This window comes from Xyrauchen texanus, chromosome 8, assembly GCF_025860055.1.
Source record: "Xyrauchen texanus isolate HMW12.3.18 chromosome 8, RBS_HiC_50CHRs, whole genome shotgun sequence".
Classification (NCBI taxonomy): Eukaryota; Metazoa; Chordata; class Actinopteri; order Cypriniformes; family Catostomidae; genus Xyrauchen; species Xyrauchen texanus.
Window position 1 is genome coordinate 23,647,478 of NC_068283.1, and position 19,587 is coordinate 23,667,064.

Here is a 19,587-nt window from a genome sequence, read left to right on the forward strand (position 1 = left end):
ACCAAGGATTTCCAAAAGTATATACAGGGTGTATACTGTATAGTAGACTGTACATACATACATACATACGTCTGTCTGTCTGTCTATCTATCTATCTAGCTATCTATACACACTTTGTAAAATGCATCCTTCACAAAGTGGAGGATCAGTGATGATCAGGGGTGCTTCAGCAAGGCTGAAATCGAGCAGATTTGTCTTTGAGAAGGACGCATGAATCAAGTTATGTACAAGGTTGTCCTAGAAGAAAACTAGCTTCCTTCTGTTCTGACAATGTTCCCAACCCTGAGGATTGGTTTTTCCAGCAGGACAATGCTCCAATCAAGGTGTGGATGGAGGAGCACCAGATCAAGACCCTGTCATGGCCAGCCCACTCTCCAAACCTGAACCCCATTGAAAACCTCTGGAATGTGATCAAGAAATTCACCCAACAGCAATGAGAAAGACTGGTAGAGCTCAAGACACGTGAAAGCTGTGATTGAAAATCAGGATTATTCCACCAAAGATTGATTTCTGAACTCTTCCTAAGTTAAAACATTATTATAGTGTTGTTAAAAAATGAATATGAACATGTTTTCTTTGCATTATTCGAGGACTGAAAACATGTTTTTTTGTTATTTTGACCAGTTGTTATTTTCTGCAAATAAATGCTCTAAATGACAATATTTTTATTTGGAATTTGGGGAGAAATGTTGTCAGTACTTTAAATAATAAACCAAAAATGTTCATATTACTCAAACACATACCCATAAATAATAAATCCAGAGAAACTGATAATTTTGCAGTGATCTCTTAATTTTTTCCAGAGCTTACAGTATACAGCAACAGATGCAAAGCACACAAAACAATGACTTGAATACACCTCTTCTATGATGATCATGTTTTCAAAGTCATTTTGATATTTTTCCTGGGGCTTAAAACAAAAAATGTCATGTTGTGCAACCGTCCGGAGACAGTAACAAAATTCAAAGTATCTTTAAAAGCTGAAATTCTTGAAAAAAGGAAATGTTGGCATGAGTTGTGCTGAATAATGTCTTTTAAAAAATGCTGTGACATTGTTTTAAAATGTGATTACAGTTTTTCTCAGTCGCTTTGGTACATTTCTCAGATCAGAATTGAAATTCTCAAAACTACCTGTTCAATCTTCACATCATTGTGTCACTTGTGCACATCAAAAAAGCAGTTTCTCATTTCTTTGAACAAGTTGCAAATGCTTTGGTACATCCATGCAAATGATTATGTACAATTCTCTGCTGTTTCCTACATTATCAATTGCTTATGTCATGTTGATCAAAATGTATTATAATAGGTCTCTGTTGAATAGTCTCACCCCCCACAATATTTAGGCATTAGTTCATAGCATAAGTCTTTACATGCAAAGTGGTTGAACAAGTTGTCATAATATGTCAAGCATATTTCTATACATTTCCATTAGACTTTTTTTCTAAATCTGTCCTGAATTGGTAAATTGCTCCCAGGTGAATCTTGGCTTTCTCTAACGAAGGTGCATCTCATGAACCATCAACTGGCAAGTATATATATAACCGGAGCACAACACAATGTTACAATGTCTGACAATGGAAGGACAAGGAATTGGACGGGGTCAACAGCCAGAGAGAAGATAAGAGTAGTGAGACTGCGTGGCGGAGGAGGCAGAAGAGGCCGAGGACATATGTGCATTCCTGATGAGATAAGAGCCACACTTGTAGACCACGTTCTCAATCATGGGCTTACAATGGCCAAGGCTGGTCGAAGGGTGCAGCCAAATGTTGGGAGAACAACTGTGTCCTCAATCATTCAGACTTTTCGTCGACAGAACAGGTATGTAATCTAACAATAGGCACTGTAATATAATACTGTATACTTTCTGTAATGCTTCATACATTATTACAGTATTCCACTTGCATTTTACAATATACAATAAGTATACTTTACATGTAAACAGTGACATTTTATCTTCCTCAATTTTGTGTTTTGCGTTACAATATTTTTTCCACGTAGGACTGCAAGACAACTTCACAGGGGTGGCAGAGGGCCCCTTTTCACACCTGAACAGGAGGTTATTTGCACAATGGTTGTAGAATACAATGCCATAAGACTAAGGGAGATAAAGAGTGCCATTATAGAGGACAACATCTTTGAAAACATCCAAACAATCAGCATCTCAACCATTGACAGGGTGCTGAAAAGACACTAAATGAATATGAAGCAGCTGTACACTGTTCCATTTGAAAGAAATGGTGAAAGAGTGAAGGAGCTGCGCTACCAGTATGTACAGGTACAACATGTATGAGCATGCAGCAACTGTACCTCACAGAAAACAGTACAACATTGGATAGTGATATACAGTACAGTAAGTGTGACCTTTACACATTTGCTATGGATGTAGAAAAGAAGTACACTGTTATATTGACAACATGACTAAGCAATTTGACTGTCTTATCCGTACACAAGGACTTGTCATTCTGATGGCACTGACATGTTCATTGACATATATATTTACTTTTGAGAGATGAACTAAGGATTTTGAGCAAGAGACTGGCTTTTGCAGGTAATCCATGGTGTTTTGCTATTTGTACAATTGTTTTGAGAAATGCTCTTACTGTTTTGCAAATGTTGAGGATGATTCGAGAAATGTTCTAAAGAGACTGAGAAAAACTGTAACATTTGAAAACTTTTGTCCACCAAATCAAAGTTATGTGGCGCAACCAACATGTAGGGAGTGTTCGACTTATGCAGCGCTGCACAGACCGATTGGCACAGGACTTACTTTATGAATTCTTCTCTTTTTTTCACAAATAGGTGTGTTAACAGGTTCAGGAGAGGGTAATGAACCTAAAGAGAGAGTATTATTTTTGAAAATCATGTGTGAGCCAGATGAAATAGCATCCATAACTGTAGCACACTCTCTAGGAGTTACTGGTATATTATATTCTGAAAGAAATCCAGTATACCAAAATCTAACTATCTAGCTATCTAACATGACATTTTCCATTACCGAACCAGTAATTATAGAACAAATATTTATTCTTAAATAAAATGTTCCTATTGTTCCATATGTAACACTGATGTGGAGAAAAGTTATGCTTGTATATAAGAGTCCATGCCAAAAGAACTTGTTTGTGAAAGTTAGATAGCCAGGCACAGTTGTTTCAGATGAGCTGCACAAGCTCTTCATAGTCAGACTCACATGGGCTGCGTTCGCAATTACACATACTTCACATACTACTCTTTCTACTTCTGTATGGCAGTAATAAGAGTAGTATGACAGTATGCCATTACCATGGGGTTTATTCTGACACCTGCAGTTCGGCTAAAACTCTCATAACTCTGTGTTTTTATAACAGTGCATCATGTTTATATCATGTTGTATCATGTTTATTCATTAAAAACATTAAAAATGATTACAAATACTGACTTTTTTATAGGTATTAAACTATTACAGGCTTTTATTTTATTTTCTTCTTGCACATCCAACATGCACTGTATTAAGCAGCACATTAATCTTTCAAATGAATAATGTTTATGATTATTTTGTGTAAAATGTAAGCATCTGTCTATCTGAATCACATTTCGTCTGCAAACATCGTGTGATCTTCTGTGACTGTTGTAGGTTCAGCACACAATGGGAAGTGCGAGTGTCCGCTTGGCTGCTCTCTTTTCAACTCCTCCCTCGACTGCAAATGGCAAATCTCGCCCATCCAAAAATCGAGATCGAACATGCTGCATCTCTTTAGACCCACAAGACTGTGAAAATTTAAAAACAAATTATTACTTTGTCATATTATTAAATATCAATATTGACATTTGAATGAAAAGGCACATTTTGTTTAGGTCATTGGTTCAACCATGAGAAAACTTCTTGATAGGCCTATTCTTGACTTATAAAGATGAAAAAAATGTCTCTTTGAAACATGTTTAAAATCTTTTGAAATTAATGATGAAGTTTTGCACGCTCTCACGTATTCAAGGTGCAAGGAAACCATTTTAATACCTTTTACTTGATGGCTGCCCCTCATAAAATTTTAAAGTAATGAATTAATTTTTTTTTTATACAAAATGCTATAAATGTTTTTCAAACAATGTATAAAACAACATGAAGTTAAACATTATATGACTGCAAACTTGACACAAACTTGACATATATATATTTATGGTACAGCCTGGATTCATCAGCCTGCAGGTGGAGTGGATTGGGCTGATATATAAATAAATGATATAAAACATGTATTATTTTTCATTTACAAGTATGTTTAGAGTGATGAAGAAATGCAGACTCTTAAAAATGTAGAAAATATAGTAGCATTGCATATATTATTCAGTGGTCAGAGGCCAGGATGCAGTTCAGCTGCTTCTTCTCTTACAGGGTGATGTTTGCAGAGCTGTATGCAAATAGTTCTCCTCTTTATTAGAGTAGAAAGATGAAAAGAAACAGCTGTCTCAGGTTACATACACAACATCTCAAAACCATGGTGTCTTCATCTCTCTGGTTGTTGCTGCTGTTAGCAGTTATTTCTTGTAAGTCTTCATAACTGTTGTACGCAAAAGAAATATATCTATATTTTCCTATGTTTTACATTATTATTATTTATATAAAAACTACTTTCGTAGTAGAAAATGTTTTCATATATATATAGCCTATATATAAATTCGTTTTTTAAACTGAATGCACTTTATCTCAATCTGGTATTTATTCATTTACAACAGGTATTTCTTCATTAGACCTCACTCAGCCTCAGTTTCTGACTGTTCGACCTGGAGAAACTCTGACTATCAACTGTAAAGTCTCATATTCGGTTTCTAGTTATACTACAGCCTGGATTCGTCAGCCTGCAGGAAAAGCTCTGGAGTGGATTGGGCTGATATCCAGCAGTGGAAGCTTATACTATAAGGATTCCCTGAAAAATAAGTTCAGCATCACCAGAGAGACCTCCAGTAACACAATCACACTGAATTGGAATAATATCCAAGCTCAAGACACAGCTGTATATTACTGTGCCAGATACAGCACAGTGACAAACACATTCAGCCTCCCTGTACAAAAACATCATGTTACAAACAGACTTCCAGATGTTTTTCCTCAAAATTCAGATTTTTACAGAAATATATAAGGTTTTCACAACTCTTGTACCTTCATGTCATTATTGATATTAATTCAGTTGGTAAAGAAAAAATAAATGCATAAAACACAAAGCTTAATATTTAGTTGAAATGTAAATGTGTTTGTATAATTTGCACTAATATACCAATCATGTATATATATATATATATATATATATATATATATATATATATATATATATATATATATTTATATAATTTCTTTTTTTTTGCATCAGAAATGTCACATTGAAAGTTCCTTTGAGTATCTGCAATTATGTGTACAAATATACTGGCAAATGATTTTAAATGACCTTTGATTGGAAGTTTGTCAACAATAAATGTAAAACTGGGTAACAGTAGAGGGCACTACTACCTTGAAATAGATGAACATAAAAAGTAATGGGACTGAATTAATTTTCAGACCTGATTAAAGTCACAGATCTTGTGATCTTTTCAAATGTAGAAAATATAAAACATGTATTATTTTTCATTTACAAGTATGTTTAGAGTGATGAAGAAATGCAGACTCTTAAAAATGTAGAAAATATAATAGCATTGCATATATTATTCAGTGGTCAGAGGCCAGGATGCAGTTCAGCTGCTTCTTCTCTTACAGGGTGATGTTTGCAGAGCTGTATGCAAATAGTTCTCCTCTTTATTAGAGTAGAAAGATGAAAAGAAACAGCTGTCTCAGGTTACATACACAACATCTCAAAACCATGGTGTCTTCATCTCTCTGGTTGTTGCTGCTGTTAGCAGTTATTTCTTGTAAGTCTTCATAACTGTTGTACGCAAAAGAAACATGTCTATATTTTCCTATGTTTTACATTATTATTATTATTTAGATAAAAACTTCTTTCGTAGTAGAAAATGTTTTCATGTTTCTAATTTGTCTGGCAATGTTTTTAACAGGTGTCCACTGTGTCAAACTGACACAGACCGAATCCAGTGCTTTAAGGCCTGGTCAGCCATTGACACTGTCATGTAAGGTTTCTGGATATTTAGTGACTGACGGCAGCTACTGTACTGGATTCATACGACAGGCTGCAGGAAAAGCTCTGGAATGGATTGGAATGATATGTGGTGGTGGTAGCACATACTACAGTGATAAACTGAAGAGTAGATTTCAAGTTAACCGAGACTCTTCCAGCAGCTCAGTTACTCTCCAAGGACAGAATATGCAGACTGAGGACACAGCTGTGTATTACTGTGCTAGATAGTCACAGTGACACAGAATAGTGACTGCTTTGTTCAAAAATTATAAAGCCTTAACACTTAACACACAAATATCAGCTGTACATGATAGTTCTTCTATATTTCTGATATTAATGATACACTTTCTGATCCAGATCCACAAAAACGTGTGTTAAAGCAAAATAGTGTTCCATATCTATAATGAATGTGCCGAGTGTTAAAATATTATTGTCCCAGTCCCTTCACCCCATCTCTGGAAATGTCAATTTTAAAATTCATATTTTATCATTAATTTCTCTTACTTTCCCATTTTTCATTCAAATACTAGCCACAAGCTCTGTACAGTGACATCAGTCCTGCCTCCTATCAATTCTTTTACAAATTTCTGATTTACACCGTGCTGTTCTCTAGGATGTGCATGAAATTAAAGATCAGTTAAATACACAGATGTGTACTATGTGAGACACATAGACAAATCAAGTCAGAGCTCTGTACAACAAATTTCTCTTGTGTAAACATATTTAAACATACTGTACTGCCATCCATCTTCCATCCTTCCATAATCATCTTTCAAAATCATTATCTTTTAACAGATCCATTGTTGGAGGTACAGAGTTTTGCCAATGACATAATGTATTTTCACGTTGTGTTCTGCCTAGTCTGTTTTTGTCATGTTCTCATCAACTGTTTTGCTTAAACAATTTCTTCCATTTTTCCACATAAATAGAAGCATCATATAAACAGTTTCTTATACATTTATATGAATAAATATTTGAAGATTCTGTAGTGACTGTGACATGCATAATTCACCTTTGTGTTAAATGTAGTTCTATACATTGTTGGTCATAAATGCAGTTGTCTCTTGCAAGTTTCTGCAATTTCCACAATTCGATCATTAAATAATCGAAATCAAAGCTTTAAATTCCCACATATTTTCTGATATTCCATGAGTTTATAGAGAGTATCATTTAAACTTCCATTTCACAGAGGTGCACAAAGTTTCAAATAGGGGCATGTTGGAGGGTCAGTGATGAAACTGAGCATGCCCAAAAGCCTGTATGTTCTACCTTCACAACTAGACGTGATATTGTATGTGCTCACTATTTCAAAATGTAAGTTGCTCTGACTTAAAATGGCATCAAAGTTGACTTAATTGATTGTTTTTAGTAAATTCACTTTTTTCAACATTTTAAAATTGAGCTAATCTGAGCACTATGAACTTCACATTGTTGCACCTGCTAATGAGCCCGCCCACTGGAGAAGCATTGTGGCTGAAGACACTACCAAAAATCTATTTAAGTCTGTTTGGTCAAAGCATGTCTACTTATGAGGACACATACATCATTTGTAAATAATCTGGTTTTAATTAATAGATATTTTTGCTCTATATGTGTTTTTAATTATGTTTTGTTGTAAAAAGTTGAGTTTTGTTTAAAGTCACCATCAGGGTGACTGTTGAAATATAAATCTGCTTAAAAATAAATAATATATTATTATTTTCAAGAATATTGGAAATGATGGACAGCTGTACTTAACAATTCAAGTTTATTGAACTTAATGATCATTGATATTATTCAACTTGAATTGTCAAGTTGGAAAAACGAATTTTCCTGAAGTTGAGTAAACTCAAAAATGCTTTTAAGTTGGTTGCCTTACTTTTTTAAGTTTTTCTCAACTTTTTACTTTTTAGGGTGTACCACATTCTCAAGTTTTATTTCAATGCTGCTTATACTTGTTCTCTCTTTATTATTTGTACTAAATTATCTCAGAAACCCATTAAGTTATTTTAAATTATTCAGCTTGTAAGCAAGACAACTATTAGCGGTTTTCTCTGCCTACTGACTGTTAAATCTAGGGTATAGTTTTTGTTGAAATAAAAGTGTCACAGATTACCGTACTTCTGGTCCATTTTTATATATATATTTGTAAGGATATTGTATCTATAAGGAAACATTCATGTACACTTGTTCACACATAGGTATGCATAAGAAAATTAGGACAAAGTTTGTTGAGAGGAGGAGTTCATGCAAAACTTCATGCATCATCTTCAAAAGCAGCAATGAGTCTTTGAAAAGTGTCTGTATTTACTGACTTCAGATGTGATTACTGAGAAGGCAAATCAATCAACAATGAAAAGAATAATTTATTCATTCTTAATGCTATCATTTTTACATGGTCAGTATATAATTACATTTGTCAAACAATTTCTCTATAGATTTGAACTCGCTTTGCTTTTATAAGCTCTTAATGCATTTTGCTGACTTTTCAGTGTTTTAATACTTTCTCTTTTCATCAGAATTTCACTGTCAAACATTCACTCAGTCGGAGGCAGTGGTGAAAAAACCTGGTGAATCTTTTAAGCTGGTCTGTACGGCCTCTGGATATACATTCAGCAGCTACTGGGCAGCTGTGGTGAGACAGGCTCCTGGTAAAGCACCTGAATGGGTTGCAACTATTGGCACATCCAGTTCTTCTATATACTATTCCCAGTCTGTCCAAGGAAGATTCACAATAACCAGAAGTGACTCCATTAGTCAGCTGTACCTACAGATGAACAGCCTGAAGACTGAAGACTCTGCTGTGTATTATTGTGCTAGAGAGTCACTGTGAATGAGTCCAATGTCGAAGCCATACAAAAACCACTCCCTCATTCCTGTATAATGCTAATGCTGCAAGAAATGCATACAACATGCTAGCATTTGCATTCATTATATAAAGTAATTTGAAAAAGAACAATAACAACAATATTATTTTTTATCATTAATGTCTTAAAAAGTATATTTTCTCATGCTTCAGATGTACTGTTCCTTTTCCAAGAGGTGGCACTCAAGTTCATAAGATGAACTATTTGTCTTAGTGGGATCTCATTGCTTGACTGACACAAACATCACTGACAGAATTCAGTGTTTTTCTTTTAATCAAGAAATGTTTTTTGCTGTAAATGGACGGTCCCACCTGGATATTTACCATAATTTGAAGTCTAGAGGAGCCTCACATAACTCTTGATACTTGAGAGCATACTGTAAATCCAAGTTAAACTATGTTCTCATTTTCCCTTTATACAGTACTTCAGCTATGGTATTAAATGTGTAAATGTGTTTTTGATGCACCAAGTATCTCTTGAAGATTTACCATCATTTTTGATTGCAATTAACATATGTAACATTCTCAAAATATATTTTGAAAACATTTAATTCAAATAAAAAAATTAAATAACACATCCTTTTGTGGTTTAATAATTCATGCATTAGCTTTCTTATGATGTCATATATTACAAGCATATATTTAATGACTTTAAAGAACTTCTTTGCACCAAAAAATTCTATATAAATTTGGAGGGTGGGGGGTGGGATGCAAATATCCTCCTTTTACTCCTTTTCATTATGTAAACAGGAGCATACAGACACAATAAAAAGCTCTTCAAGTTCTGCAGTGGACAGTGTTACAGGCCCCAACTGAGAGACTGTAAACGGAGTCATGTACTTTATATTATTGTTGATATCAGCTAAGTTGCACAGTAAGTATTTGCCTCCCACAATACTTCCATGCACGCAATCATATCTTTATTTAAATATAATTCATAATCCATTATGTTACTGCTATATTTATATTAATTGCTACTCTTTCAACATTTGTTTAATAAATGTTACTAGGTGTTCACTGTATTGAGTTGAATCAACATGATGGCATTATGGTGGTAAAACATGGGGAATCGTTTTCCATCGCCTGTAAGATTACTGGATATTCAGCCTCAGGTGGTGGCTGTACCAACTGGATACGACACTCAACTGGAAAAGCACTGCAATGGATTGGCTGGTTCTGTACATCTAGTGATACAGGCACCAGTGACTCAGTGAAAAATAAGATCAGCTTCTCTGCTGAAACTTCAAGCAACACAGTATTCTTGAAAGGGCAAAATTTTGAGATTCAGGACACAGCTGTATATTACTGTGCTCGGAATACACAGTGCCATAAATTGCAAAGGGACCTGTGCAATAATATTATTTTATGCTGAGACATTTAAGATGTACACAAACTTTAATCACATAAAAGTGCATAGAATTCCACATTCCTTTATTTAATTTATTTCCTGTATTTATGTATGTATTTATTTGCCATATGTTTCGTATTATTTTTTAATCCTTCAGTCTTTATATTCATGAGTGCACTGAAAGAACTGCATGCGTACAATCTCAATGTACTACATATACAGCCAGTACAACTCATAAATAATGATTTCTTTTCACACTCATTGACAGTATTTGTTCAGTGGGAATCAACTGGTGTCAGATGCAGTGAAAGATCCGACAAATATATGAATAATTTCTGTTGACACAGGGTAGAACAATAATAGTTCAAGATCATTTAACAGATTTTTATTACAAATCTCAAATAATATTTATGCTACATATGTAAGATAAAAGGGGATAGACAGGTTTTCTCACTAAGATCATAATGTTTTAGGTCAATTATGGTGTCCACACTACAGCCCGCCGGCCATCTGCTGTGCACCGACTGCTCTGATGCGGCCCGTGAGAAGTTTTAGAAATAGAACAGTATTTGGCCCGCTGTTGAGAAAGATATGTATTGGTCATAAAGCACTATATATAAATTATATATAATGTACGGTGCAATTCTTTTATTCAAAACACATGTTAAAACACATGTGATAGTGTGTAATGCTACTCTTCAAGTAGAATTTTAAGAACTACATCAGATGTTATACAACCAGGACATTTTTTGCCCCCACATTTTTAACTTTTGTCACTTAGAGGGCATTTTGCCTCTAGCCCCCCTTGACCCTGCATCACTGTTCTTTTACAAGTATTGTTGGTGAGAGAAATATTCTTAACACAAAATGTGATTAAAACTTGAACAATATTAAGCATACAATATAAAGATGATGCAATAGTTGCATCCAAGTTGCAGCTAACCTTTTTTTTTAAATTATTATTACAATGAAGCGGCCCACGACACCTGATATATTTTTGCATCTGGCCCCCAGTAGAAAAGTTTGGCCACCCCTGAGCTATGGCCTACCTTTCATAAGTAAACATTAGTGTTTTATTGGGAGTACAGAAGGCAAGACGTCAAGGAGATGCTTATTAATATTATGCCATTACCCAAACCCCTCATCTAAACCCAGCCGATCTGTAAACATGATAGAAAGCTGTTGTGTGTGACAGTAGTAAGAAAATGGTAATTTCATCACCTTTGGCATTTCATAACATCTCAAGTTTTCTATAAACAAATTAATCTTCATTGTGATTGGATCAGTCATTGTAAACACACCTTGAACATTTTTCATAACAAATCTATTCCCCCACTTAAAATAAAAAAACCAATTGGTTTTATCGAGGATATTTGTTTTCTTTCTTTCTTTTATTTTAAAAATGTTTTTTTGCTAATTGGCTATTCTGTTTTTTGTTGCCATTTAGTGTTTTGGGAGAAAATAAAATGTGCATTTTACCCTGGTGGGCCTTTAACCCTGTTGTACCTTACACGGCCAACCGCAAAAACACGTTCAGTGTGAACGGTCCCTAATACACTTAAAATGAATCTGTTCATTAAACATTCTATTAAACATACAACATATCTCTCTGTGAGTGTTATTGTGGTCATAGACTAATATGTTGTCCTCTTTTGTGGAAAGTAATTTTTCCAGATACCAAATAAAAAAGAACCATTGGTGTTTTACATCAAGGACATGCAAATATTGTAGCTGTATGCAAATCTTTCATCTGCTCTTTGTACAAAAATGGAGTGAGACTATGGGTGATTAGGCAAACTAAAATCACATTCACTTCAGCAACAAATCATGATCCTCTCAACTGCTCTACTACTGCTGACAGCAGCTGCAGGCTGTGAGCTTCAATAATGCTTTATTCTGCTCAATCACTAAATTAAACTGAACCGTTATCATTGATGTATGGAGACATAATTAATAACACATACTTTCGTTGTTATTCACAGGTAGTGTTTACTGTGTTGAGCTCACTCAACCTTCATCTATGGTTGTAAAAACTCAAGAATCTTTTTCCATCTCCTGCAAGATTTCAGAGTCGAGCTATTGCATTCATTGGATACGTCAACCCGCAGGAAAAGCACTGGAGTGGCTAGGATGGATTTGTAATGGTGGTGATATTAAAATTAAAGACTCGGTAAAAAAATAAGATCAGTTTCACCCAGGACACCTCCAAAAACACAATGTTTCTACAGGGAAATCATTTTCAGACCGAGGACACAGCTGAGTATTACTGTGCAAGACAGACACAGTCACAAAACAGGCCACAGCTCTGGACAAAAACAAGTCTTAACAAATTAAGCATTGACTCATCATACATCATCTTGAATATACATGCAATACATATACACAATATATATATATATATATATATATATATATATATACAGTATGTGCTTAGCCTGTGCTGTTGGAACCTATCCTTAGAACTGTTATATAAGACCATTCACATCCATCAATACCTCTATCCCTCTGTTCCTTCATACAATGCATGACTGTAATTTAAGGTCAAGAGAGTGTTTATTCCCATATTCATTCAGATAATATTCTTTGATCAAAATACACACTATAAATGTGAAAAAATAAATCTGTCTTGCTACTCTGAAACTTTCTTTTATAAATCAAGACAAAAAAAAAAAAATCACATTTCAGATACATAATGTCTAGGTTACGGATGTAACCTCCGTTCCCTGATGGAGGGAACGAGACGTTGTGTCGGAGAAGCGACACTAGGGGTCTCTCTTGAGCACCGAATATACCTCTGATCTATGAAAAAAGGCCAATGAGAAGTTGTCAGCTAGTATTTGCATACCCCACCCCGGACATACGGGTATAAAGGTGAGGAAATACTAGAGTTCATTCAGGATTTTTCTGAAGAGCCGGAAAAGGTCCGGCCACTACAGCGGCTCGGCTCAGTGACGTGGCCGGGAAGACACAACGTCTCGTTCCCTCCATCAGGGAATGAAGGTTACATCCGTAACCTAGTCGTTCCCCGTCTGTCCCTCTCTTCGATGTTGTGTCGGAGAAGCGACACTAGGGGTCCAATTTAAATCACGCCATGCGCTGAGCCGTGTACGTGTTCTGCTGACACAGGAGCGGGCAGGTGTTTTACGTGCCAAGACGACCGGCTGTATCAGACTGCACGTACCCTTCCCCAATGCCCCCAAAAAGTTGTCGGAGTCCTTCTTTTTACCCTAGATAGGGGAACAAGGCGACACTTGCCAAACTGGGAACGGGCCAAGCCTGGCTGGGCCTCTTTTCTCTCTATGTTTCTCGCATAGAGCAATAGACGGCCGGGGCCCTTAAATACATCGAGGGAAGGGGGTCTTCTCAATTTCCTATTCTTCACATGTGTTTTTAGTCGACACGTGGGAGTGGCGTGGTGGTAGATCCAGCCTCAGCGAGGGGGAGTAGCTACAACATGGCGATCGGAGGGCAACCGGAACTGCCTAAGGAAAACGCGGGTCCGCTTCGTAAGGGGACCGTATCGTGGAGAATACACACAGGGGGAGTCCGAGTAGGAGTCCTCATCCTGTGGAGCACCTATTCCAGTACAGGGTGGATTGAGTACCCGCAGTGGATTGGGTCGGCAAGTTCCTCCACTGAACTGCGGACCCATGAGGGCTAGGGAGGTATCGACCAGGGATTCGAGGATTGGAATCTCCTGGGAAAAAAAGACACACAATTTTACCTCAACCGACGGAAAGGGCGCTATATGCAAGCGATTCACCCGGCCAGCCCATCAGCGTGTTACCGAGTTCTACTGGCTCGGACCTGAGAAAACACGGGATGAAACTAACTCAACCTTGAGATTGTAATATCTCGTAAAGGTGTTGGGTGTCGCCCAACCCGCTGCTCTACAAATGTCTGCTGCGTCGTGGTGGGCCATGATATCAGCGGCATACACCTTTAGGTTGGAAGGGGACAGCCTCCCCTCCAGCCTCTCTTGCAGGAATAAGAGCAGTGACCTAACTGCGCACCTGTGTGGTTCTTTGGCCCAGGAAGAACACCAATCTGTGAACAAGCGCCACTTCAGGGCATAGAGCTGCCTGGTGGAAGGGGCTCTGGCTTGGTTGATCGTGTCTACGATGGCAGCTGGAAGACCAGCTAGATCTTCCGCGTCCTGTCTAGGGACCAGACGTGGAGTTTCCAAAGGCCTGGATGCAGATGCCAGAGCGTGCCCTGCCCCTGAGAAAGAAGGTCCTTCCTCAGGGGAATTTGCCAGGGAGCAGCTGTCGCGAGGAGTACGAGGTCCGAGAACCAGGCCCGGGGGTGCCATTAGGGAGCCACTAGTGTGACCTGTGCAAGAAGGCTCACTGGGGGGAATGCGTATTTGAGCAGCCCCGTGGGCCAGCTGTGTGCCAGTGCGTCTGCCTCGAGGGAAGCCTCTGTTCGGGCATACCAGAGCAGGCAATGGGAGGTCTCTTGGGAGGCAAACAGATCTACCTGGGCCTTGCCGAATCGTTCCCAAATCAGCTGGACCGACTGGGGGTGAAGCCTCCACTCTCCGCTTTGCAAGCGTTGTCGTGACAGCGCGTCTGCTATCACATTGAGTTTGCCGGGGATGTGAGTGGCACACAGCGACCTGATTCGCTGCTGGATCTAAAGGAGGAGACGACGGGCGAGTCTTGACATGTGGCCGGAGCGTACGCCACCTTGGCGATTTATGTACGCTGCCGCAGTGGTGCTGTCTGACCTGACTAGGACATGTTTGTCTCGAATTAACGGGAGAAACTTCCGCAGGACAAAGAAAACAGTCATCAACTCTAGGCAATTGATATGCCAGCGCAGCGGGGCCCCTTTCCAAAGGCCTGCAGCTGTGTGCCCTTTGCACACGGTGCCCCAACACAATCTGGAGGCATCGGTAGTGGTCAGGACCTGTCGGGACACCTGTTGCAGGGGCACACCTGCTCGTAGAAAGCAGAGGTCTGTCCAGGTTTTGAGTGTCTGGCGTCAGGCGGGGGTGATTGTCACACGGTGCGTGCCACAATGCCATACTTGTCTCGGGACTCGAGTCTGAAGTCAGTGCTGAAGCGGTCTCATATGCATCAACCCCAGCGGCGTGGCTGCGTCGGAGGATGCTATATGCCCCAGGAGCCTCTGGAAGAGTTTTAGAGGGACCGTTGTGCCCGGCTTGAATTTGGCGAGGCATTTCAGCACCGACTGCGCACGCTCGTTGGTGAGACGTGCGGACATTGAGACTGAGTCTAACTCCATGCCGAGAAAGGAGATGCTCTGAACCGGGGTGAGCTTGCTCATTTCTCAGTTGACCTGAAGCCCCAAGCGGCTGAGGTGCTTGAGCACCTGGTCTCGGGAGTGGGCCAGTTTGAGCCAGTCGTCGAGGTAATTGAGTAAGCAGATGCCGACTTCTCAGAGCGGGGCAAGAGCTGCCTCTGTGACTTTCTTGAAGACGCGAGGGGACAGAGACATGCCGAAGGGGAGGACTTTGTACTGGAACGCATGGCCGTCGAACGCGAACCGTAGGAAGGGTCGGTGTTGCGGCAGAATTGAGACGTGGAAGTACGCGTCCTTCAGATCTACTTTAGCGTGAGGATTTTGAACGGGAGTTTGAGCAAAGCCAGGTTGAAAACTCGCATTTGGCATGTTCGCCGTGTACTGCGGTAAAGCAGACGCCCTCGAAGGGGGGCGGGGGCCTGGCAAACTGAATTGCGTAACCGAGTCGGATGGTCCAGGCCAGCCAGCGTGACGGGTTGGGAAGTGAGAGCCTCCAATCACGCATCTAATCTCCGTGCTTGGGGCACCAAGGGGACGAGTATTTTTGATGTACCCGGCGGGGCTTCGCAGCGGGGTGGAGCAGGTAGTACGCCGTTGGGAGGCAAGGATGCATCCCGAGGCTCTGGTGCTGAGAAAAGACTCGAAGCTCTTTTATTGAGAATTTGGGTACCGCTGCCCCGGTTAAGGGGAGCGGCAAATGAAATTAATTCAAAAGAAGATTCTACTCCCGGCCCTCCACCAGGGGACAGGGTGGTCTTACCATCTCCGGAGCTAACGTCTTGGGCTCTGGGTCTTCCATCTCAGGAGCGCCTGGGAGCCTTCAGGGTCCTAGAGGGGGTCCGTGAGACGGGGCCCGGGAAAGCATGTCGGACATCTGAGCGTCAGCCTCAGCTTGGGCGTGCTGGCACGAAGGCGGCAGCCCAAGGGAGTCATCTGCGTCAGACACCATGCTCTCCGATGCAGCGGTGAGCTCATCTGCTTCGAGCTCCAGAGGATAGGCAGGCTGGCTGTGAGGCGAGCCGCTGTTGCCTCGAGCATGGACGGTAGTCAACGAGAGTGCCGGGGGATGGGTGGTCCAAGGGGGGGTACCCGACGGAGCCGCACCCGCTACCATCCCCAGATCGCTTCCAGTCCTCAATCCCTTGGGAAGAAGGAGCAATGCGGGGGGCAGCTGGAGTGGCTTGCTTTCAGTTGAAAGCGAGCTGTGACCGCAACATTGCCATGGTCATGCCCTCGCAGTGAGAGCATGAACCATCCACACAAGACAACGCCTGTGGCCGTCTGAAGCGGAGAGCACTCTACCGCATCCAGGAACTACAAAGGGCCGGAAGGGCATCTTTATAAAGACGCGCCCTAAAAAGGACGTTCAACGCCGCTGTGTATTGCTCTTTTAGAGAAAATCACTCTTTTAGAGGAAATCACTCTTTTAAATAACTCTCTTAGAGTTTGGGTTTCTGCACTGTCGAAGCGCCCAGGGGCAATTGCACTGCCGTGCAAAGAAGGAGAAATCGCCGCTGTAATGCGCCGTCAATCCAACAGCATGCAGAGCATCAGAGGAATACTGGAACTGGTGTGATCTCACGCGAACAGCATGCACATCCATCGGCTCCGAAGACATTTTCTGAATGATCTCTAGTATTTCCTCACCTTTATACATGTATGTCCGGGGGCGGGTATGCAAATACTAGCTGCCAACTTCTCATTGGCCTTTTTTCATAGATCAGAGGTATATTCGGTGCTCAAGAGAGACCCCTAGTGTCGCTTCGCCGACACAACGTCGAAGAGAGCGACAGATGGGGAATCTTGTATTATTGTTTATGACAAGAGTTGGACTGCAGAAATCTAAATGAGTTCTCTTTTCAACTTATATTTGCATCTGTTTAGCAAATGCCATATTTATGGAACTTTTTTAACATCAATGAAAAAAGATACGTTTTTACATCAGCACAAATCTCCACCCTTTTCTTATGTAAATAGAGTATCATTTAAACTTCCATTTCACAGAGGTGCACAAAGTTTCAAATAGGGGCACGTTGGAGGGTCAGTGATCAAACTGAGCATGCTCAAAAGCCTGTATGTTCTACCTTCACAACTAGACTTGATATTGTATGTGCTCACTATTTCAAAATGTAAGTTGCTCTGACTTAAAATGGCATCAAAGTTTACTTTATTGATTGTTTTAAGTAAATTCACTTTTTTCAACATTTTAAAATTGAGCTAATCTGAGCACTATGAACTTCACATTGTTGCACCTGCTAATGAGCCCGCCCACTGGAGAAGCATTGTGGCTGAAGACACTACCAAAAATCTATTTAAGTGTGTTTGTTCAAAGCGTGTCTACTTATGAGGACACATACATCATTTGTAAATAATCTGGTTTTAATTAATAGATATTTTTGCTCTATATGTGTTTTTAATTATGTTTTGCTGTAAAAAGTTGAGTTTTGTTTAAAGTCACCATCAGGGTGACTGTTGAAATATAAATCTGCTTAAAAATAAATAATATATTATTATTTTCAAGAATATTGGAAATGATGGACAGCTGTACTTCACAATTCAAGTTTATTGAACTTAATTATCATTGATATTATTCAACTTGGTTTGTCAAGTTGGTAAAACAAATCTCAAAAATGCTTTGAAGTTGGTTGCCTTACTTTTTTAAGTTTTTCTCAACTTTTTACTTTTTAGGGTGTACCACATTCTCAAGTTTTATTTCAATGCTGCTTATACTTGTTCTCTCTTTATTATCTGTACTAAATTATCTTAGAAACCCATTAAGTTATTTTAAATTATTCAGCTTGTAAGCAAGACAACTATTAGCGGTTTTCTCTGCCTACTGACTGTTAAATCTAGGGTATAGTTTTTGTTGAAATAAAAGTGTCACAGATTACCGTATCCTCTGGTCCATTTTTTTATATATATTTGTAAGGATATTGTATCTATCCATAAACATTCATGTACACTTGTTCACACATAGGTCTGCATAAGAAAATTAGGGCAAAGTTTGTTGAGAGGAGGAGTTCATGCAAAACTCTGATGCATCATCTTCAAAAGCAGTAATGAGTCTTTGAAAAGTGTCTGTATTTACTGACTTCAGATGTGATTACTGAGAAGGCAAATCAATCAACAATGAAAAGAATAATTTATTCATTCTTAATACTATCATTTTTACATGGTCAGTATATAATTACATTTGCCAAACAATTTCTTTATTGATTTGAACTCGCTTTGCCTTTATAAGCTCTTAAAGCATTTTGCTGACTTTTCAGTGGTTTAATATTTTCTCTTTTCATCAGAATTTCACTGTCAAACATTCACTCAGTCGGAGGCAGTGGTGAAAAAACCTGGTGAATCTTTTAAGCTGGTCTGTACGGCCTCTGGATATATATTCAGCAGCTACTGGGCAGCTGTGGTGAGACAGGCTCCTGGTAAAGGACCTGAATGGGTTGCAACTATTACCACATCCAGTTCTTCTATATACTATTCCCAGTCTGTCCAAGGAAGGTTCACAATAACCAGAAGTGACTCCATTAGTGAGCTGTACCTACAGATGAACAGCCTGAAGACTGAAGACTCTGCTGTGTATTATTGTGCTAGAGAGTCACTGTGAATGAGTCCAATGTCGAAGCCATACAAAAACCACTCCCTCATTCCTGTATAATGCTAATGCTGCAAGAAATGCATACAACATGCTATAGCATCTGCATTCATTATGTAAAGTAATTTGCAAAAGAACAATAACAACAATATTATATTTTTATCATTAATGTCTTAAAAAGTATATTTTCTCATGCTTCAGATGTACTGTTCCTTTTCCAAGAGGTGGCACTCAAGTTCATAAATGAACTATTTGTCTAAGTGGGATCTCATTGCTTGACTGACACAAACATCACTGACAGAATTCAGTGTTTTTCTTTTAACCAAGAAATGTTTTTTGCTGTAAATGGACGGTCCCACCTGAATATTTACCATAGTTTGAAGTCTAGAGGAGCCTCACATAACTCTTGATACTTGAGAGCACATTGTAGATCCAA

The 19,587-nt window shown here is 39.1% G+C and overlaps 2 gene segments (V, D, J or C); both read left to right on the forward strand.

Moving 5' to 3' along the window:
- The first annotated feature begins 4,426 nt into the window (after positions 1-4,426).
- Positions 4,427-5,159, forward strand: LOC127647387 (Ig heavy chain V region 914-like). The segment is given in 2 exon segments: positions 4,427-4,515; positions 4,705-5,159. Coding segments are annotated over 2 exon segments (453 nt in total).
- A 643-nt stretch (positions 5,160-5,802) lies between these two features.
- On the forward strand, positions 5,803-6,320 carry LOC127647390 (Ig heavy chain V region 914-like). The segment is given in 2 exon segments: positions 5,803-5,868; positions 6,013-6,320. Coding segments are annotated over 2 exon segments (357 nt in total).
- Positions 6,321-19,587: the final 13,267 nt, after the last annotated feature.